The sequence below is a fragment of the Aquarana catesbeiana genome, linkage group LG04 (assembly GCF_042186555.1).
Source record: "Aquarana catesbeiana isolate 2022-GZ linkage group LG04, ASM4218655v1, whole genome shotgun sequence".
NCBI lineage: Eukaryota > Metazoa > Chordata > Amphibia > Anura > Ranidae > Aquarana > Aquarana catesbeiana.
Genome location: NC_133327.1, coordinates 40,456,885 through 40,480,783, shown reverse-complemented (window position 1 = coordinate 40,480,783; position 23,899 = coordinate 40,456,885). Strand labels below are relative to the sequence as shown.

Genomic DNA, 23,899 nt, shown 5'->3' with positions numbered 1-23,899 from the left:
ATGAGAAAAGGCATGCATTATGACGCACAAATGCTCATTGAGCTCTAAATACCAGGAGATCTCCTACAAAATACTCACCCAATGGTATGTTACACCACAGAAAGCTAGGAGATGGTTCGCTGCAACATCAGACACCTGTTGGAGATGTAATAATCATTTAGGTACGTTTCTACATATATGGTGGGAATGTCCCCCAGTCCTTGCCTTTTGGGAAGAAATCAAAAAGTGGATTAAACACATCACTGAAACAAAACTTGAACTTAATGCAGCCACATGTCTGATTAACCTTAACCATCTCACTTTGAGCAAGTATAAAAAATCATTAACCAGACATTTATTATTGGCAGCTAAAACCCTTATTCCCCTATACTGGAAATCCACAAGAGTACCGGGGGTCAGGGACTGGGTAGACAGTATACGATACATATATATAAAATGGAAGAAATAGCTGCCATGAAAAAAAAAAAGTGATAAATTTAACAAAACATGGCAACCGTGGCTTCTGTTCACCCTTTCGGCTGAATATCAACTACTCACTAAATGATTTTTCAGAAATACTTAAATTTTACCTTTAAAACATGCTCTGTGAAGATAATTAAACCCAAGACCTCACTTGTCCTCAAACCTCTGCAATTACTGTAATGGTGGAAAAATGATATGCATACCTCTTAACTCTACCTACCCATACCTGCCTCCCAGATGTCATCCCTACCTCCCCTTCCCCCTTACCTCTTCCATCCCGCCCCCCCTTCCAACCTCCCACCTCCCCTTTACCCTCTCCCTCTTAACCCATGTCATATATATTCTGTTTCCCCTCTTTTTCTTTTCTTTTTCTTTGTTCCTTTTCCTTTTTTTTATTACTCACCTGACTACCTTTGATCTCAAATATCACCAATTCATTGTTAACTTTTACTTTTTGACTTCATTAAGATTATTGTACATGTAAGCTGACTCTTGTTAACTCTACTTTTCATGTATAATTCTTATATAATTTTGTCCATTGTAAGATTTCTTTAGCTGCAATAAAACTTTGATTGTAAAAAAAAAAAAAAAGAAATTTCCATCACACCGATGGTCAATGGGAAGAATGCTCCTCACACATGTGGTCAATGGGAGGAATGACCTCCTTACAGATAGCTAAAAGGATCAGTGGTGTCAGTGGGAACTTATCTGAGAGGCAGATATTGCTCATTGCTCAAGGAACCCCTAACATGGAACCCTGGTTGAGAAACCCTGCTGTAGCTTCTCAACAGGCTTAGCAGCTCCAGTCAGCCCTGAATGATCCCCTGACGCTTCTCTGTTCCTTGTCATGTTTCGGGTGGGTTGCATGGGCAGACCAGGACCCGCCCCCTGTTATTTCCAGTGGGTAGCCCAGTTGCTGAGGAAGAAGCGATCGTGCTTTGAAATGCATCCCTGTATTAATGGGGTGCTATACAGCAAGACGGGCAGCTCACTGTTCCAGGCTTCAGTTGCCAGATGGGTGTTCTCTCGCTCATGCCAGCTGTGCTGAATCCTTCGAGTTCATGTCTCAATCGGTGGTTCAGATTTCCTGTGCTGATACCAACACAGTCCACCCCCTCCCCAGCCTGTGGCCAAGGTGAGGATTCCTGGATATCTGTTCTTGATCCAGTGGTCTCACCACCTATCATGCTCATGCGCCCATTTATTGCTGTGTGAGTGCAAGATTTTATTTTTATCCAATAAATCTTTTTTTAACTTGCTACACTATGGGTTGTATGCTCTTCTTTCTCTCCCTTTGTATCTTTACAGCTTTGCAGCGAATACCCACACAGCATGATAGCAGCCCTCACACAGCCTATTGACTTTTTTACTTCTGGGCTACCTGCTCTATTGTTACAACACATTTTATTTCTTTGTTTTATTCATCATTTTGTAGCTATCTAGCATTTTAGAGTTGTGATCATTATTGCCTTTCAAATTGCCCATTTAGCCTGTTGATTGTTTGATGGCTGTTTGTGGGGCATCCTGCAGCTCATTAAAGCTAATTAGGTGCAGTGAAACAGCACTCTGGGGTAAGCACAGTGCTACTGAGAAGCCTTGTTGGCTTTCCTTTTCCTTTAGCAAAAGGAGTGGCATGCCACCACCAGTCTATCCATGCAATCCTCCTCAAGGTTCACTCCTGTACCATGGTATCACAGCTAGGCCATGTCACCCTACCGACAATTTGTAGCTCCTCCATGCCTGTCCACCTGCACACTCCTATCCCATGGATTGCTCCCAATCCCCAAGGAATTTTTCACAAGGAGATCATTCCTCCACATACCCATTTTATCAGCAACTTTATTTATTTTTTTGTTTTGTTTTTTACTTAGTTTTTGACTGAGTTACTGTTCACTACTAGATCATAGAGTCAAGGCCCTCATTTCTTGGCCATTTGTATGCCTATTGTTAATATATTAATGCATTTTTAGCATTAAAGACAAATTTAAAATTAATTAAAAAATCCCCAAAATTTGCCAGTTTTGCATTTTAATTATAGAGTGTATATATATATATATATATATATATATATATATATATATATATATATATATATATATATGTGTGTATTAGGCAAATGTATCATGTTTTTGAATCTTTCTTTTTTGCAAGTTCTAGGAAATGTTTCAGCACAGGACAGGATACTTTTTGCTGTGTGTTGGGTAAATGCATCCATTCCCATGTGGAATGGCTGCCTTTACCTTACACAGAAAAAAAAGTGTTTTCTTTTGTGTGAGGTAAACGCGTTCATTCTCATAGCCTAACACCAAATAATATGTACTGACTTTACAGGTACAAATCAGATAATGCTTGATTTTAAAACAATATGCACATTTTTATTACGTCATTCAATTTTAATAGGTCAATAAGATCCTAAAAGATTGTAGATGCATGTCAATACCAACAGCTCCCATAACTGATTTTTAGGTGTCATGTACATTTCAAATTCAGCATAAAGTATATAAGATACAGATATCACATAACTCGCTATAGTAGATCCCCAAAGATCAACACATTTCTCATTAAGCTTCTTCAGGACTAGCCGAGGATCAGATAAAGGAGAATATGGTAATGGCTAAATATGGGAAAACAACTAAAGCACAATTACAAAATAATTCTTGCAAAAAATAATGTCATTATTCCATGAGAAATTGCAGATATACCATATACCAATGTGTACAGAAAACCATGTGCATCTCGGGTGGGAGGCAGAGGAGGCCAATGGCGGAGAAATCCTCTAGTGGTGGACATTAGACAAAGGGATAAGCGAGGAGCATGACCAAATCCAGCCCAGATTTAGGCTAGCAACAGAGTTTATTAAGAAAAAGAGGCAAATTCATTATTATGGTAACTGACCCCACTGTAGCCCATCTACATTTATATAATATTCCCTCAGAGGGAGAACCTGTATATAGATTCCCAAATTCAGGGCTCAAATTGTAGCATCATTTTTTTATTTGGTCTAAAGGAAAGTAATATATGAATGAAAACATACAGCAAACAATAGATATAGATAATATACAGTAGATGGTCCTAATCTCCTCTCTTTTATACCATTACATGTCAAGATACATGTGTATGGTAATGGTAATCCAAAGTAGTAATCTGTCCAGTTTTACTGTGATAAACAATGTATTTTAAAAGTGATTCTTCATATTCCCTAGTTGCATTAATAATCTATAGTGCTAAAGGGAGAATGCATTAATATTACATACAGTAAGTCCACTAGATGGCAATAGAGCACAATGTATCTCCAGCAAGCTAGTCCTGCCTACCCTCTGAATATCCTTATAGGAATCAGCAAAAGGTTGAGGGAAAGCAGAAGAGAGTACATCCAATTAATATCATCATTAAGACTACATAACAGCAACATAAAAAATTATCACCCCATTAGGATCCATGTCCCTCTGCAGAGCTTGCTTATCTCGCTATAGCCTATTATTACATTACACTCCAGGACCCATCGCGTGCAGACACTGTGGCCCCTCAGAGCTCACTCCCTTTATATGCCCCATCATCCGAAGACACCCAGGCTGCTACTAACAGTGGGAAGGCTGTAACATCACTGGGTGGCACGGACATCACTTCTGCACATGTACAAGATGGCACTTGCCTGAATACCCAACATTTGGGGGGCAACACACCAAAGCCCCGTCCACAGAGAAATGACCAGAGCTCACACCCCCCCCCAGCAGCAGAGGGGGGTGCCTGAATACCCAACATTTGGGGGGCAACACACCAAAGCCCCGTCCACAGAGAAATGACCAGAGCTCACACCCCCCCAGCAGCAGAGGGGGGTGCCTGAATACCCAACATTTGGGGGGCAACACACCAAAGCCCCATCCACAGAGAAATGACCAGAGCTCACACCCCCCCAGCAGCAGAGGGCAGTATGGATAACACATACCAAACACCATTTGATGTATACAGAGCAAAGCCAAACAATGTGGCTTGGTCTGTGAGTGGCGTCCAAGTGTCCGCCTACTAGGAGATCAACTACCATTGCCAGATCTGAAATATTGACGCCCCAGTGCTCCACACTGGTAGTGCTATTAGAATATCACAAATAGACTCAAACTTAAAGCTTTAATTTAACCCAAGTGGACTGTAGCCTTTAAGTTATTTATCCATCTTGCCTCCTTTAAAGATTTTTTTTTAATCAAATTCTTCTGCTTGAGGCTAAGTCCATACCCACTCTAGGGGTGCATTAGGTTCTCAGCAAGTCTGAAAGTCTTATCCCCCATGATGACAAGCGCCAGACTTGTCTCCATTGTGCATGGGAGAATCCTTCTTGGGGGAATCTGAAGACATCCTTCATATAGCCAACGTCCCATCACAGACTCTCGGACAATTCTTGCGTTTTCTTGGCTGCTGTAGACTCCCACATCAATGGATATGAATCGGTGGTGGGCATCCGCCAATCCTAATAATACAATGGAAACACGTTGTATTTCTTGTAATTAAAATGCCTTGATCCTGCCTTGGTTAGACTTTTCATCCCAACATGTTTTCTATCAAGGACTCCTATGCTTTTGGGAAACTGAGACTTCTCTCAAAATTCATCTGAAACCCGTTCCTACATATCTTCTGTAGGCTGAAGCATCACGACATGACACAAGTCCCCCCACAGCGCCAAGCAAGTTTTCCAGGTCACTTTTTTGCCACCGTGCTGACGCTCATTAGGATAGGAAATAATGGTACAGAGATGCAAACGTTTTTCCTGTTACCAGAAACCTAGAATAAAAAAATATTATCATCGAAAAAGTAAGCATATGAAAAAAAATTATCATTAAAAAAAAAAAAAAAAAAAAGGAAAAAATGGGCATTTTATATCTATATAAAACATGTAATACTTGTAAAAACAAGCTATTGCAGAACACAGACAGACAGTAGAATAATAAATGAAGACATTTTTTTTGTTTGTTTTATATGGAGTAAAGAAGCAGTAGAACACCTCTCAGTTTTTTCTTTTTGTTTTTTTTTGTTTTTGTTTTTTTTTTTTGCTTTGCCCTATTAGGGAGATTCACCCTCTTTATTTGTTCTGTTTACCATTATCATCTAAAAGGAAAGTGTTAAAAAAAGAAATCGTCCAATGGAGACACAAGTTCTGGTGACCCTGGTGACAACTCTCACAGCCAGGAAATGAGGTGGGCTCCACCTGACCTGCTGCAGCTTCTAATGCACACTGCAAGAAGCTCACAGTGTGCAATGAAATCAGAATAAGCAGTATCAGCACATAGGAGGAGCCTGTACAACTGTGCAAGACTGAAAAGAATACCGAAATTAAATTTTAATCAAAGAATCCATCAAATGCACCTTATTTTATATATATATATATATATATATATATATATATATATATATATATATATATATATATACACATACACACATACACATACACACACACACACAGTGCCATGAAAAAGTATTCATACCCCTTAAGATTTTCCACATTTTGTCATGTCACAACCATAAACGTAAATGTATTTTATTGGGGTTTTATGTGAAAGACCAACACAAAGTGGAACATAATTGTGAAATGGAAGGAAAATTAAAAATGGTTTTCCAAATTTTTTACAAATGATTATGTGAAAAGTGTGGCGTGCATTTGTATTCAGCCCCCTTTACTCTGATACCCCTAACTAAAATCTAGTGAAACCAATTGCCTTCAGAAGTCACCTACTTAGTAAATAGAGTCCACCTATGTGTAATTTAATTCAGTATAAATACAGCTGTTCTGTGAAGCCCTCGGAGGTTTTTTAGATAACCTTAGTGAACAAACAGCATGATGAAGGCCAAGGAACACAGCAGATAGGTCAGGGATAAAGTTGTGGAGAAGTTTAAAGCAGAGTTAGGTTATAAACGGAGCACTGTTTAATCCATCATCTGAAAATAGAAAGAGTATGGCACAACTGCAAACCTACCAAGACATGGCCGTCCATCTAAACTGACAGGCCGGGCAAAGAGAGCATTAATCAGAGAAGCAGCCAAGAAGCCCATGGTAACTCTAGAGGAGCAGCAGAGATCCACAGCTCAGGTGGGAGAATCTGTCCACAGGACAACTATTAGTCGTGCCCTCCACAAATCTGGCCTTTATGGAAGAGTGGCAAGAAGAAAGACATTGTTGAAAGAAAGTCATAAAAAGTCCCGTTTGCAGTTTGCGAGAAGCCATGTGGGGGACACAGCAAACATGTGGAAGAAGATGCTCTGGTCAGATGAGATCAAAATTGAAAATTGAACAAGCAAAATGTTATGTGCATACCTCCCAACATTTTGAGATGGGAATGAGGGACACCTACTAACAAAGGTGTATAGGCATAGGACACGCCCCCTGTCACACCCCCTTAAAGGAGAATTAACCAAAAAAATGGTTAATTAAATCCAGAAGGGCTTTTTTTTTACCACTACTATTCCTTTATATTGGCTTTTAAAATGTACAAATGCAGCAATTTAGAAATTGGATGAAAGGTTTAGCACTGGGAAACACTTTTTGAAACATTTAAAAGTGCATTTTATATACAACCATATGGATCAGACCAAAATGAGGGACAAATGAGGGGGAAAGAGGGACAGAGGGACATTGCTCCAAATCAGGGACAGTTAGGAGCTATCTATGTGTGTCGGAAAACTAACACTGCACATCATCCTGAACACACCAGTGGCAGACGTATAGGGGTCGCAGAAGTCGCCATGGCGATCAGGCCCCCTGTATGCCTCGATAGGAGGAGCGGCAAGGGCGGCTGAGACTGAGCTCCCCGATCCTCAGCCGAACTGTAAATCGGCACTGCGGGGAGCTCATAACACTGTTTACACCTAAAGTAAAAGCACAGTGTGTGCTGTGCTCTTTGTCTCCCCCTACAGTGCAGTACCCGGCAAGAAGAGCTAGGGTAAAGGACTGCCAATTTTTAAAAGGCTATCTGTATGTGTGTGTGTTTATATGTGTGTGTGTGTGCGCGCATGTATGCATGTATATGTGTGGGTGTGTCTGTATGTATGCGTCTGCGTGTATGTGTGTGCATGTGTGTGTGCGCATGTGTTTATATGTATGTGCATTTATATATGTGTGTGTGTATATATATATATATATATATATATATATATATATATATATATATATATATATATATATACACACAGTATATGTGTGTGTATTATGTGTGTGCATACATGTGTGTTTACAAGTATGTATGCACATTTTATGTATGTGATTTTTAATCCTGACCCCCTATATGTATACAATCGGAAGTGATTTTTTTTTCTTGCTTGTTCATAGTACCAGAAAAAAATGGTGTTCCTCTGAAAAGCGATCCATGCTCAGATCATATTTTCGAGGCATTTGACAGCTGGTAAACAGTCAATATGTTGCCTCCTGACTGCCTGTTTTTAACCTCTTAAATGCATCATCGCTATGCTGCAACTGCGTGCAATGCACACAGTTGCGGAGTGGTTGCAGTGCAGCCCATTCACCTAGGGGTATACTTCAAGGGTGCCCTGACTGGAAAAAGATTGAGAAACACTGACATAGAGGAACCCATCTCTCAATTTTCCTCCTGCAGCCACTGAATGCCTGCAGGAGGGAGAAGAGGAGAAACAGGGGGGACATGGAGAAATTGGTTCCTTTATATGCAACCATCCACTTGCGAATGGGCCCTGGCATTCCGCCACCGGGCTCGGAGGAAAGGGTCCTGTCCGTGGGTCAGGGGGGCCCTTTAGGGTTTCTTTCATTGGGGCCCTAAAGGTTCTAGTTATGCCACTGGAACTCACCATCCCCACCGTGAAACACGGTGGTGGCAGCATCATGTTGTGGGGATGCTTTTCTTCAGCAGGGACAGGGAAGCTGGTCAGAGTTGATGGGAAGATGGATGGAGCCAAATACAGGGCAATCTTAGAAGAAAACCTGTTAGAGTCTACAAAAGACTTGAGACTGGTGTGGAGGTTCACCTTTCAGCAGGACAACAACCCTAAACATACAGCCAGAGCTACAATGGAATGGTTTAGATCTAAGCATATTCATGTCTTAGAATGCCCCAGTCAAAGTCCAGACCTAAATCCAATTGAGAAACTGTGGCAAGACTTGGAAATTGCTGTTCACAGACGCTCTCCATCCAATTTGACAGACCTTGAGCTATTTTGCAAAGAAGAATGGGCAAAAATGTCACTCTCTAGATGTGCAAAGCCTTGCAGCTGTAATTGCAGCGAAAGGTGGTTCTACAAAGTATTGATTCAGGGGGGCTGAATACAAATGCATACCACACTTTTCACATATATATTTGTAAAAAAAATTAAAACCATTTATCATTTTCCTTCCACTTCACAATTATGTGCCACTTTGTGTTGGTCTATCACATAAAATCCCAATAAAATACATTTATGTTTTTGGTTGTAACATGACACAATTGTGGAAAATTTCAAGGGGTATGAATACTTTTTTGAGGTACTGTGTGTGTGTGTATATATATATATATATATATATATATATATATATATATATATATATATATATATATATATATATATATATATATTTTTTTTTTTTTTTAAATTTATTAAATACATACATACACAGTATAATAGGATTTTTAAATACAGCTTACCTGTAAAATCCTTTTCTTGGGAATACTGTACATCACGGGACACAGGGGCTTGGTAATTACTTAGTGGGTTAGATTGTACCTGCAGGTGATTGGACACTAGTAACCCTAATTACAAAGTGATTTCCTCCCCTATATAACCCCTCCCATATGGAGAGTACCTCAGTTTTTGTGGCAAAGCAATAAGTACCCCAATGTATAATCCCGAAGAGGGACGGGAGCTCTGTGTTATATTCCCAAGAAAAGGATTTTACAGGTAAGCTGTATTTAAAAATCCTATTTTCTTGTTCATACATCACGGGTCTGCACTCGAAGGCGGCATCCTCATGCCCTCTCGCATCCACCAGATAGAATCTAGTGAATGTATGGACTGAAGACCAAGTTGCAGCCTTGCAGAACTGAGCCATGGAGGCCTGGTGATGCACTGCCCATGAAGCACTAACCGCTCTAGTTGAGTGCGCTTTAACCAGAAAAAGAGGAATCTTCTTCTTTATACCATAGGCCTGAATAATACCTTGCTGAATCCATCTAAAAATAGTGGATTTCAACGCTGCCGGGCCCTTTCTGGGGTCTTCTGGCAGAATAAACAGACAGTCTTTCGTATCTGAGCGGTTGACTGCAGATAGATACTGACTGCTCTTACAACATCTAGAGAGTGTAACAACTCCTCTTCCACAGACTGCGTATCTGGAAAAAAGGAAGGTAGGACCACATCTTGATTCAGATGGAATCCTAAAACCACCTTAGGTAAAAAAAGTTGGGTGAGGACGCAACACCACCCTGTCTTTGTGAATAATCAAATATGGCTCTTTTCAAGAAAGAGATGCTAATTCTGATACCCTTCTAGCCAAGGAAATTGCTACCAAAAAGACCAGTTTCTTTGTCAGAAGAACTAAAGAAGCATGGTGCAATGGTTAAAAGGGTTGTTCTTGCAAAACCGACAAAACCAAATTCAGATCCCATGTGCACACAGGAGGTTTGACTGGCAGATTCAAGCGCAGTGTCCCCTGAACAAAGGCCCAGACCAGAGAATATGAGGGAAGTGACCTTTGAAAGAATACTGATAAGGCCGAGATCTGGACCTTGATAGTGCTCAAAGCCGGCCTCATTTCAATGCCTAATTGAAGAAAAGCAAGAATCCTGCTAATGGAATACTTTCTAGAATGCCACCCCCTGGGTTCACACTAGGAAACATATGCCTTCCCGATTCTGTAGTAGATGAGCCTGGAAGCCGGCTTCCTAGCATTAACCAGAGTGAAAGGGACTGATTCCGAGAGCCCGCGGCTTTTCAGAATGTGGGTCTCAGCAGCATCACTGTCAAATTCAGACTTCGTAAGGCAGGATGGAATATTGGACCTTGTGAGAGTAGATCTGGACGCAGCGGAAGAACCTAAGGTCTTCCCACTGCCATCTTTGTGATCTCTGCATACCAAGGTCGTCTGGGCCAAGTCGGGACCACCAGAATGACTGACTTTGCTTCCCTTTTGACCCTCTGAAGAAACCGCAGAAGAAGCAGAATTGGAGGAAAGGCATAGATCAGAGAGTACCGATCCCATGGAATCGTTAAGGCATCTAACCCTTGTGCTAGCAGATCCTTTGTTCTTGTCACAAAGCTGTCCAGTTTTTTGTTGAACCTGGACGCAAAGAGGTCTACATCCAGAGTACTCCAATTTTGACATATGGTCTGAAATATGTCTGGGTGTAGAGACCATTCTCCTGGACACAGCTACTGGCGGCTTAGAAAATCCGCCTGCCAATTTTCTACCCCTGGGATAAAGACTTCAGACAGGCAAGGAATATGCCTTTCTGCCCAGAAAAAAAAAATGTGATTCACCTCCTTTTGGGCATCCAGGCTCCTGGTGCCTCCTTGGTGATTGACATAAGCCACAGCAGTGGCATTGTCGGACTGTATCCGGACAGGATGACCCTGTAATCTAAAAGTCCATACCTTGAGGGCTAGATGAATTGCCTGAATTTCCAGAATGTTGATGGGCAAGAGCCTTTCGGCTCTGGACCATCTTCCCTGGGTGGAAGCTTCTTCCAGAACTGCTCCCCAGCCTATTAGGCTGGTATCTGTGTTTACGAGTTTCCAAGTAACTGGGACAAAGGACTTTCCTTTTAGAAGATTCTTGGTCAGTAACCACCAATTGAGGCTCTGGCTCACCCCTGGGAATAGGCACATTGGAAGATCCAAGGCTTGAACCCTCTTGTTCTAGGCAGAGAGGATGCTGCTTTGTAAAGGCCTTGAGTGAATCTGGGCGTAAGGAACAGCCTCGAAAGAGGCAACCACTTTCCCCAATAGTCTCATACATAGTCAGATGGAGGGATTTCTCCTTGCTGAGACTACCCTGACTAAATCTTTTATGGCCCTGGCTTTTTATCTGGGTAAGAACACTCTGCTTTGGACTGTGTCTATGACCATGCCCAAATACTCCATCCTTTTTAGGGGCTGCAAGGAGGATTTTTCTAGATTGAGGACCCAGCCTAAGTACTCTAAGTACTTTACTGTGCAGAGCACATTGTGGCTTAGGCGTGTTACGGACTGTTCTATGAATAGCAAATCGTCCAGATAAGCTGTCACAGTTATGCCCTGAGCCCTTAGATTTGCCAGGGGCGGGGCTAGAACTTTTGCGAACACTCGAGGAGCGGTAGCAAGACCAAAAGGAAGGGCCACAAATTGAAAGTGGCGCCGATCCATCGTAAACCTTAGGAATCTTTGGTGAGCGGGAAATATTGGCACATGCAAATATTCATCTTTGATGTCTATTGATGCCAAGAATTCTCCCCCTGAAGGGTGGAAACTACTGAACGGATAGACTCCATGCGTAAAGGATGAATGTCTAGAAATTGATTCAGGTCTTTTAGATCCAGAATAGGTCTGACATCTTCGTTTGGTTTTGGAACTGTAAAGAGATTTGAGTAGAACCCTGAGCCTTGCTCTTCTGGGTCCACCTCTATAATTACCCCTTGGGATAACAGACGTTCTAAGGCCAGAAGTAATGGCCTTCTTTTCTCTGGATCCCTGGAGACTCTTGACCTTATAAAAAGAGATGGCGGAAGCTCCTGGAACTCTAGCTTGTAGCCCATCTGTCCCGAATCTCTTCCCGCCAGTCGCCTGGAAACTGCAGCAGCCTTCCCCGCACTCAGCTGAGCGGGGGCGCCCCTTCATAGGGAGGCTTTGGGGTTCTGTTTACCAGATCTTGGACCCCAAGGTTTCTTTTGCCCTAGGGCTTGACTTTGGACCTTTCCCCTAGTATTTGATTGGGGAGGCCTTCACCACTGCCTGGAGGATGAGGCTCCAGGGGCTGGGGACAGAGAACGTCTAAATGAAGGACATTTACTCTTCTTTTGACCAGTAACAATGTGGTTTGACCCTGGTAATCTTCTGGATATATTTGTCCAGATCATCCCCAAACAGGCATTCTCCACGAAACGGGAACCAAGTTGAATATTTTTTGCATGAAGCCTCAGCTGCCCAATGTTTAAGCCAAAGGGACCTGCGCATATGTACCAGCAGGAGAGTGAGGCGAGATGCTTGCTGAGCAGAATCCATAATGGCATCAACCATAAAACATAAGGCTTTAGGAAGGTCTGCATAAACCTCGGCCTCATCAGTGGAAAGGAGGCTAAGCACCTGCTTCATTTGTTCCTTGAGGAATTGGCACATGCCAATTGCTGCGACCGTAGGCTGGACCACAGCACTCACCACAGAGAAAGAGGCTTTAAATAAAGTTTCCAGCTTTTTGTTAGTTGGATCCTTAAACCCTTGAGCATTGTCCACAGGACAGGTCAGGCTCTTGTTCACACAAGAAACAGCTGCATCTATGGCAGGGACTTCCCATTTCTTGGTGAAACTTTCCTCCACTGGATAAAACATAGAAAACCTTTTAGGAGGAGAAAATAGTTTATCTGGGTGACCCCAGTCCTCATACAACACTTCATCCAGTAAAGGATGAATTGGGAAGGCATACGCAACCTTGGGGATTTCCGGGACCCCAGGGTGGAAACAGGGGAAATAGCAGCCTCAGCAGAGGGCAATCTGTATGTGGAATGCACCAATTCAGTATAGTATTGCACCTGCGCTTTGAGGGCCTGGGAAGAAGAAGAGAGATTCTCCTCTTCCCCTGATTCGTCCAACTGCACCTGATCCCTATCCTCAGATAGGGATATTTCCTCATTATCAGAATGCTCATCCGATAGGGAACCCAAAGCAGAGGGAGGGGATCTACCCCTTTTTCTGCTATTTTTTAAGGAAGCTGTGACAAAGGTAGTAATCCTTCCTTCTAAACCATCCAATGCAGCCTTCAAAGCGTCTTCTGTGACATAAACAGGGACTGAAACATTGAGAGAGGCTGCAAAACCCGACATGGGCACAGACTCATCCTGTGAGGCTGCCTCCAGTCTTGCAGGGGGCGGTGGTATCCTGCAGGCATGTCCAGAACCCCTAGATGTAGGCGGTGATTTTCTGCTGCCTCTTTTACCTCCCCCTGAAGCCCTCCTATGTCTCCTGCTTACGAGGAGACATAGTCCTACGCTGCAAAGCAGGGGTACTAGTGTAAAGTGCAATCACTGTTGTGCTGTAGATTTATAATATAAACATTAGATACAAACTGCACAACCTGATGCCGAGTAGGTGTCTTAGGTTTGCCAGGATCCGATCCACTGAGATGCCCACTGCCCACAGCTCTGTGTCCCACCACTTACAGGAGCTCTGGAGCCTTGGGCTTTAAAAAATGTCCGTTTTGCACCTGTGCACTGGCGCGCCATGCACGCCACACGTGCATGGCGCCGCAACCACGCCCCCCCTCCTTCCCCGACGACCCTGCCGTAAAAGCGCGCCCCCTGCGCGCGTGCATAGGACCATCATGGCGACGGCCGGGGTGAGGGAGAGAAAGGAGACCAACTTAGGACTGCGTGGGACCCCCCGGACTGCATGGGATCCCCCCATTGTTTATGTGGCAGAGCCTGCAGCGGAGTAGGTGAGCGGCTTCACAGACCAGCTTCACTGAGCGTGTATCCTGGAAGGCATGTAAGTATACACCAGGTATGTCTCTTACTCCCTCTAGTGGCGGAAACCAGGTAAGACATACAAACTACTCAGAAGATAATCCATAATGTGTAAACTTTAGGATTGTCTTCACTTACCTTATCCCCGCCGCAGGAACTGCTGAGAACAGACAGATTCCAGCCTTCACCCATTACGGCGGGTAGCGTTGTGCCAACCTTCAGGGTTCTGGGTTCCTGCTCACAGGATCCTCTTCCCTGGACATGTAGAAGACTCTGCCAGAAACATTTCATGCCACTGTTATATTAGTACACCAAAGCTTGGATCCCAGAGCCCAGACCTCCAATGAGAGACATTACAGACAAAACTTTGTTTCTTCTTATCACGAGGCCCGGGTACCATCCATCTTAGGCGTTTTAGTATTGGCCCGAGGTATGGATCCGGTTGTATAGCTCCTAGGTCCTCGCAGAGGCCATCAAACAGAGCTTTCTTCTTAGCATATCTTCAATGTGACCAGCCACCTTAGACACTGGCGAAAAAACTGAGGTACTCTGCATATGGGAGGGGTTATATAGGGGAGGAGCTCACCTTGTAATTAGGGTTACCAGTGTCCAATCACCTGAAGGTACTATCTAACCCACTAAGTAATTACCAAGCCTCTGTGTCCCGTGATGTATGAACAAGAAATATATATATAAACATTTTTAATTAAATTAAAAATTACTAGATTTTTTTAAATTCAGTTGGTGACCATAATCACCTTTTACCTATCTGTGACTACAGTATATTTTCAAAGCATCACAGTATACTAGTTAAAAACCTACACGGTTCAAAAGCAATACATTTACATACTCTATATACTGTGGGTGGAGGAACAGTTGAATATTTGCAAGTTCATTGTCTGTACAAGGTTCAAATATTCCCCCGATAGTAAAGGTATAAAAGTCACTGCAGGTAAACAGGAGAGGCAAGACCTGATTACTAGCCAGGATATCTTCAGCAATAAGACACGGTAAGCTTCTTTTACAAAATTGTATATCATGCTGATAATTCTGTGCAATTGATTTGCTAAAATGTATATTATATTTTCTACTTTTTTTTTAGATCTCTGAAGCTACAGTTCATATGTACATGCTGTATTCACTACATTTTTAATGCATTTTTTTCATTATGTGCCCAACTTGAATAGCCTAGGATTGGGACAGGGACCATTTGCTCTCCATAGAACATATAAAACACCCTGGATTTAAGTGGTTAAAATAAGCTCATGGCTGCAACTTCTGGTTTGAGAGCTTTCATTCCCTGGCTGTAAGAAGCTAATCAAGTATAGTCTGTGCTTGATTAGCTGCATTGGAGGGTAAGAAAGACATTGGGGGGGGGGCAATGGGGGTTATGTAGAAAATGTTTAGGATCAGGCAGGTCTTTTTGTTGTTTCCATGGAGCTGCAATTGTCTTCCTGACAGCGATTATGCAGTGTTTGATTAAAGGGGCATGGTTATGAGGTCAGCGCTCAGTGTTCCCTATTTTTTCTTTTACTGTCAAGATTATATATGCATGGTGGTCATTTTGCGGGTGTTTCTACTGTCCTTGGCTTCCAAAATGTGATAGGCAGTCAGGAAATTAGATGTGTAAGTTATTCTACTTGCAAGCCTGAAAGTGCTGCTTGGATTGTGGGCCTCTCTATGCAGCTAGGCTCTTAAAAAGTCTCACACATGTGGTATCCCTATAATTGGGAGAAGAAGCAGATTTTTTGGGGGTTGTAATTCTAAGAATGCTTGTAACACACACACACACGTGTATCTCATAAAATTATAACATCATCAAAAAGTTAATTTATTTCAGTAATTCAATTCAAAACGTGAGCTCAGCTCTCTACCAGGAAATTCTAGAGCACTTCATGTTTCCCTCTGCTGACCAGCATTATGGAGATGCTGATTTCATTTTCCAGCAGGACTTGGCAACTGCCCACACTGCCAAAAGTACCAATACCTGGTTTAATGATCATGATATCACTGTGCTTGATTGGCCAGCAAACTCGCCTGACTTAAACCCCATAGAGTATCTGTGGGATATTGTCAAGAGGAAGATGAGAGACACCAGACCCAACAATGCAGAACACCTCAGCAGTACCACAGGCTGATCGCCCCCATGCCACATCGCACCGATGCAGTAATTCATGCAAAAGGAGCCCCGACCAAGTATTTATTGCATACTATACTGTACATGGACATACTTTTCAGTAAGCCAACATTTCTATATTAAAAATCTTTTTTTTTTTATTGGTCGTATGTAATATTCTAATTTTCTGAGATACTAAATTTTGGGTTTTTACTAGCTGTAATACATGAATGTCACTTTTTGAATTGAATTACTCAAATAAATTAACTTTTTGATGATATTCTAATTTTAGATGCACCTATATATAAACCAGGGGTCTCCAAACTTTAATTGGAGATTTTTTTTGGAAATTTTGATGTCAGTGGAAGAAATAGTGCTCCATTGTTGATGACACTGGCAGTAATTCTGTTCCATTGTTGCTGTCATTTGGCAAAATAGTTCCCCGTACACTGATAAAAATCATTCTGTTGGCTTGTAATTTTAACATAAACATTTTATAATTTTCAACATAAAAATAAATGTTAATTAATTTACTTTATATTTTAAGAACCTTACTTATTTTTCATTAGTTCTTAAAACACACCTTTTACATTTACAAAAATAATGTATAATATTGAGTAATCTAATAAAACTTTTAAGGCATGTGCATTTCCATATTCTAATTGAGTTACATTTACTTTAAAAAAATATCTTTTCATTTGACTGAAATTGCGGAAGCAGATGTTTGCCAAACGTGCAACCGCACGAGTTTTGATGCTGTATATTTTAGAGTTTGACATCTTTTGGAACTTTGAAAGCCTGCACAAGGCAGTTCCCATACGTTTGAGGCCCATCAGGACAAAAGAGCGCCATCAGTGACAAGCATGTTTCGAAGTCACTACAAAGCCATGCAATACCATTGAAAGGTATAGAATGAACATTGAACAAATTATCGTTCACGTGCTTTAAATGTTGCTTAACATACCATCCAAAACGTTTATTTTATTTGCCGATTAATATATTTGTAATAAATGGACATACGTCCATTGTATACACCAATTGGGACAACTCACTTGTGCCACAAAAATGAATGTTTCAGCCGGTTCAGATTTTGAGATATTGGAATTCAAATTCACCCAATGTTATTAAAATTTGAAAACAAAGATAGCATTAGTTTGCAATGCATCTGTGCTGATTTGTGCTGCAAAAAGGAACATATGTGCTGGTTTGGTTTCAGAGATATTGCGCATTATAGTTGATGAAACCTCTCCCACTTTGCAACACATATCATTACATTTTAAAAACAATTATACAATTTGTTTGTGCTGTGTTTGTGCTGATTTGTATCACAAAAACAACTTGTTCGTTTTTTGAGATATTAGACATTCAACGTTAGATTATGTAACCTAAAGCCCCTCCCACTTTACACTATGTTATTACATTGCAAAAACAAATATACCATATTTATGCTGCATTGGCAGGAAAAACAAGCATATTAGTATAGTGTATTTTTTTCATATAGCACTCTCATTTTGTATCAAAAAGGATGATTATGGGACTCATTTATGCTTTTTAGCCTGAGCTACCCTGAAAACATAAAATATACCTTTTGAAGTTTTTCTGAAGATCTTTCTAGATGTGGGGAATTTATCTTTAAAAGTTCACACTTTAACCTCTTGCTGACCAGCCACCGTCATTATACTGCAGTGGGTGGGTTCTCCTGCGCAAACTGCCGTAGGTGTACGTCGGTCTTTGCACAAGAGATAGCGGGAGCGTGTCCACGGGTCCGGCGGACTCAATGTCCGCTGGCAGCCCACGATCGCGCTATACAGAGGCAGAATGGGGAACTGCCAATATAAACTAGGCGTTTCCCTGCTTAGCCAGATGACATTTCAGAGATCTTCTGTTCCCAGTGATCTGGAACAGCTATCTCTGTCATGTCCCTGGTAGCCCATCCCCCCTAAAATGTATGAATGTGAGTTAGGGATCTTAGATTGAAAGCTCCTTGAGGGCAGGGACTGATGTGTAAGCTCTCCCTAAATTGACAGTGCTATATAAGTACTTAAAATAAATAAGTTAATGTATGTGTTCCTAACTTAAACTTTTCTAGAAACTGGAAAAATTGAGTTGGCTTTACTTGAACCTATGGTCTATAAACTCGAAAAATTGAGTTGGCTTTACTTGAGCCTATGGTCTATAAACAGGAAAAATGTTGTTGGCTTTACTTAAACCTATGGTCTATAAACTGGAAAAGTTTAGTTGGCTTTACTTAAAAATATAGTTCCAGACAAGTTAAGGAAGGTATGTATTCCTAACTTAAAACACCATGGTCTATAAACTGAAAAAAATTGAGTTTGCACTTATCAAAGAGATATAACAAATCCCATTAACTTGTATATTGGACAGAACAAAAATGAAGTAAATAAGTAAAGTTCAATGTTAGGGTTTATATAATTTAATTGAATATCCCTGCCATTACCCACAATGTCTGTGTTCCTCTTCAGTAGATATTACTGGACGATGTTTTCAGCTGACCCAGTGACGATCCTTCTGTCTGTTGTTCTCATTCTCTTTTTGGCCTATGTATTCAACAAGACACAAGACAAGTACAAGAATTTCCCACCTGGTCCCAAACCATGGCCAATTATTGGAAATATGCTCAGTATTGACATGAAGAAACCTCATAAGACATTTATAGAGGTAACATACTTTTTGTCCTATATCATCTGAGGCAATACAGGCATATCTGTATATCTTATTTGGTTGGTGATGAGGTAAGTATTAATGGCTGAAGGCATATAATTTAGATATTTTGTGTGAGGATGTGAGGGTTAGTTGATGTTCATGTCTCTTGCCCTGCCACAGATGAAAATCCATCCCATATTTAGGGGGTGTCCATACTTAGTGTGTGTTGTTGTTGTTTTTTTTTTCTAAGCATGGACACCCCCTAAACATGGGATAGATTTCAATCTGTGGCGGGGCAAGAGACATGAACATCAACTAACCCTCACATCCTCACACAATATATCTAAAATATATGCCCTCAGCCATTAATACTTACTTCATCATGACCAAATAAGATACAGACTGAGATCATAGTCAACAAGTCATGGACAGGGGAAGTAGTAATCCATCTGACGCTCATGTTTCCTAGCTAGGGGGTAATGAGTAATATTTGTCATTTTGTTTCACCTTATTATGTGATGTTTGTTATTGTTTATCATGTATAAATTGAATTTATTTTGTGGATTGGATTTTAAGACATATATATGCGATAGGAGTGGATCCTGATGAAGTGAATTAGCTGTGAAACAAGTCGTTCCTAGACACCTTTGCTGGATAATAGCATTGGTGATGAGGTAAGTATTAAGGGCATATAATTTAGTTATATTGTGTGAGGATGTGAGGGTTAGTTGATGTTCATGTCTCTAGCCCTGCCACAGATAGAAATCTATCCCATGTTTAGGGGGTGTCCATGCTTAGAAAAAAAAAAACAACACCACACCCTAAGTATGGACACCCCTAAATATGGGATAGATTAACATCTGTGGCAGGGCAAGAGACATGAACATTAACTAACCCTCACATTCTCACATCCCTCACATCCTCACACAATATATCTGAATTATATGCCTTCAGCCATTAATGACCTCATCACCAACCAAATAAGATATAGACTGACATCAAGGTCAACAAGTCACGAACAGGGGAAGTAATCCAACTGACGCTCATGTTTCCAGGCTAGGGGGTAATGTGTAATATTTGTGATTTTGTATCACCTTATTATGTGATGTTTGTTATTGTCTATTATCATTTATAAGTTGAATTTATTTTGTGGATTTTCTCACATACATGCAGTAGGCATGGATTCTGAGGAAGCAAATTAACGTTGATCCTAGACAACATTGCTAGAAAACCATATATATTATGGACTGTATTGTCAGAATTTTTTTTTAATATGGGATAACCATGTCTTAAAAAAAAAAAATAATGAGATAGACTTTGTTTTTTTACTTTTATTTATATTCTAACAAAGTTGTTATATTGTTATATTTAGGAACTCCAACAAAAACTTGAGAAAGAGCTCCATAATTAAGAGAACAATAGTAGATGATCTTAACTTTCAATAGCAGACTTTAAAAAAAAATAATAATACTGTTATCTGTAGATCAGTTTTAAAGTGAAACCATTACTTTTTCACTCATTCTCCTGTTTTTTTTTTAATTTTGTTTTTAGTTATCCAAAACTTACGGTCCAGTGATAGGTGTTCAAATAGGGAGTGAGAAGATGGTTGTCCTCTGTGGATATGACGCAGTGAAAGATGCTTTAATTAACCATGCCGAGGAATTTTCTAACAGGCCAAAGGCACTAATACTTCAGAAAAGCCAAAGTGAACATGGTATCTGTTTGTTTATTTAATGAAGCAACATGAAGATATATTTCTTAAAGTATATGAACATTAAAAAAAAAAAAAAATCTATATAAAGACATTGACTGAATGATTAATGCTAACAGTTTGCAGCCCTAAATATACATTCCCCTTAAAGAAAACCTTTCCCTTTTCATTTCATAGCGTATTTTAGACCTAGTAACATCATCGCTGGGTTTCTGTGCTGCTCTACATGATGTTCTGTGCTCTATGCAATGCAGGTAGACCATGGGTAGTGCAAGGAGCTGGCAAGGTGTTCCCAAGTTAATGAAAACAACACAGCATACTCCCTCAGTACTCCCCCGAGGAGCAGTGGACTGGCTCTTGGGAGGAGCTATTCAAGAATCAAATTGCCTTGATGGGTGGATGTCAGTCTGGAGGAGTGGACATTTTGTAGGCCAGTTGCATTTGCATGCCAACTGCCTTGGGTAATGTCCATATGTGAAAAACAATAAACTCCGCGCCAGTGGTGTCAGTTTGGAAAAAAATAATTGAAATGAATTAAAATATAATATTCTTCGTGCAATAACTACACCAGAGTAAACCACCCATGAATGGTTGTAATTACTTCTAGGGAAAACCCTAGACACATATGTACCAAGCTGCTCCCCTGATTTGAACAAAAAGGTCAAATAAGGATAATATTAAAATTGGGGGCGCTACAATCTCGAAAAAATTGGGAATTAGCAAATTGCTAGACTTCTAAAAAGAACAACAAACACAAACACCAGTTGCCTGTGACGCAGTAGATTGCTGTGCCATAGCAAAAAAATTTGTGTATACAATTGACAATAAATTGCTGTGCTAGTTTGCAAAAACTGTGTATACATTTAACATTCACAAAAGAAAAATAAACCTTGGTGCAAAGATAATAAAGTGACAATCGTGATGATTAATTGTCCCAATCCAGTGAATAATTAAAAAACCCAAATATAAAAAATGGAAGGCTGAAGACGTTCACAACGAAACGTACGTCGGAGCGGTACGTTGGTCACGTGTCCTTTCTCTCCTTGCCTACCAACATCCGGTTCTTCTGGTTGACTATGTGTACTGGGTGGAACGCATGCCGCACATGATGTAATGCGATGGGTCTCTGACACCAATTACCCTGACATACGAGCAGTCCCAGTGCCGGTTAGGCACTTATCAATGTAAGCGGCCATTTGGCTATTTTTTATTGTCTTTTTTACATCTATTAAACGGTTTTACGCTATGGAGGCTTTGTTTTGTTTCCTACATTTCCTATCTTGAATGAGTGGGACGGCAGGGATCTTTGCCTACTAGCACCACCCAGCCATCCAGCCTTCCATGTGAACAGGCACAATCCTGTACAAGCGCTAATGACTCTCTTTTTAGTTAAAGGAGTCATTGGTATCTGGTGTATTTCTTCCTCTTTGGTGACGGAATCTTTATATCACCAGCAAGAATTGACACATCCTTGAAGAGTTTTGCTTTTGTTTTTTTGTTTTTTATATTTGGGTTTTTTAATTATTCACTGGATTGGGACAATTAATCATCACGATTGTCACTTTATTATCTTTGCACCAAGGTTTATTTTTCTTTTGTGAATGTTAATTGTATACACAGTTTTTGCAAACTAGCACAGCAATTTATTGTCAATTGTATACACAAATTTTTTTGCTATGGCACAGCAATCTACTGCGTCACAGGCAACTGGTGTTTGTGTTTGTTGTTCTTTTTAGAAGTCTAGCAATTTGCTAATTCCCAAGTTTTTCGAGATTGTAGCGCCCCCAATTTTAATATAATGTCCATATGTGATGCTGACCCTTCATAAAAGAACTGAAAGCCAATAAATGAAAGGGGAGGGCCAGTGAAAAAAATGAGGGTAAAAGGAGCCAAAAAAAAAAGCTGGGCATCCTCCAGCCAGGAAATGAGGTAGGTTCTATGTGAATTGTTGCAACTTCTAATGAACACTGTGGGAATCTCACAACGTGCAATGAGTTATGGATGCATGATGTTTTGCTTTTGTATGGTCGATGCAATGTGTTGTTACAATGCATTGCACTGTTTAATTTTATTTATTTAGCTTTTTAAAAATGAAATTAAAATAACATTTCATTTAACTGTATGCATCACAGAGCATTGCAACATGCTTCAGTGCTTATGGTGATTTGTGTTGCACTGCATACATGCTGCATTTTTACTGGTGTGGTGTGAATAGGGCACCTAGAAAACTAATGTTTTTAAGTGCCTTTGCGTTGATTAGTGCTGATGAATGCAGTTCAGCTTACCTGGTGTGAACAATACCTAAGTATTTTCAGTACAGAAGAAGAGCCTATACAACTGTGCAGGGTAAAGATAGGACTGGAGCTCAGCTTTCAGTGCTTGTGTTCTATGTTTAGGCCTTGTCTTTACCAATGGAGAAACCTGGAAGGTGATGAGAAGATTTGCACTTTCCACACTACGGGATTATGGGATGGGAAAGAGAACTATAGAAGACAAGATTATCGAGGAAGCGGAATGCTTGGTACAGACTATTAAGGCACATGGAGGTAAGGTGAACTCCAACCATGATGCTGTTGTTCTACTAATTGCCCCCTGACTCCAACTTCGCCAATTTAAACTAAGCTCATCTTAAGGCTGCTTTCACACGGACATTCAGTCCAGTTAATAACTGACAGACGGATCCAGACTGAACCACAATGTACAGTATGTCTATTGGTGTGCAGATGTAAACAGTTTTTTAGTCCGTTTTTTAATCGGAACAAGGCTGCATCCTTTTCTGTTTTGATGGATGTAAACGGATGTAAATGGATGCCATACCTGTTGAACCTCTGTAATAAGGATATTGAATGACAATATTATAGAGGTACTTGAGATGGTGATCCCAACATATACGCACTATAAGGAAGCAATAGAGTTTATGTTGTGCCCATGCCTTCCAACCAGACCAAAATGACAGTTGGCAAGCATAAATTTGAAATCGGTTTGCAAATGTAGGTTATATATAAAACGTTTAGGATAAAGCCTATTTGTTTCCATGCTGCTCCAATTGTCATCCTGGCAGAGATTATGCAGTGTATGATGAAAGGGGCATGGTTACAGTATGAGGCCAGCACTCAGTGTTTCCTATTTTTTCTTTTACTATCATGATAATACAGGTGCAAATTCTACCTCTGAAGGTAAATACTAGTTAAAGCAGTATTTAACCCAAAACACAGAATTTATTGCAGTTTATTTATCCTTAAAGTAGTTGTAACGGCAGAAGGTTTTTTATCTTGATGCATTCTATGTATTAAGATAAAAATCCTA

The 23,899-nt window shown here is 40.6% G+C and overlaps 1 protein-coding gene across 1 annotated transcript in view; it reads left to right on the top strand.

The window, feature by feature from the left end:
- The first annotated feature begins 18,708 nt into the window (after positions 1-18,708).
- LOC141139192 (cytochrome P450 2K4-like) overlaps positions 18,709-23,899 on the top strand; it is a 58,880-nt gene continuing 53,689 nt past the window's right edge. The window contains exons 1-3 of the mRNA XM_073625111.1: positions 18,709-18,897; positions 20,434-20,596; positions 22,990-23,139. Coding sequence (XP_073481212.1) covers positions 18,718-18,897; positions 20,434-20,596; positions 22,990-23,139 — 493 coding nt within the window. The 5' untranslated portion in view covers positions 18,709-18,717. The remainder of the gene's footprint in view (positions 18,898-20,433; positions 20,597-22,989; positions 23,140-23,899) is intronic.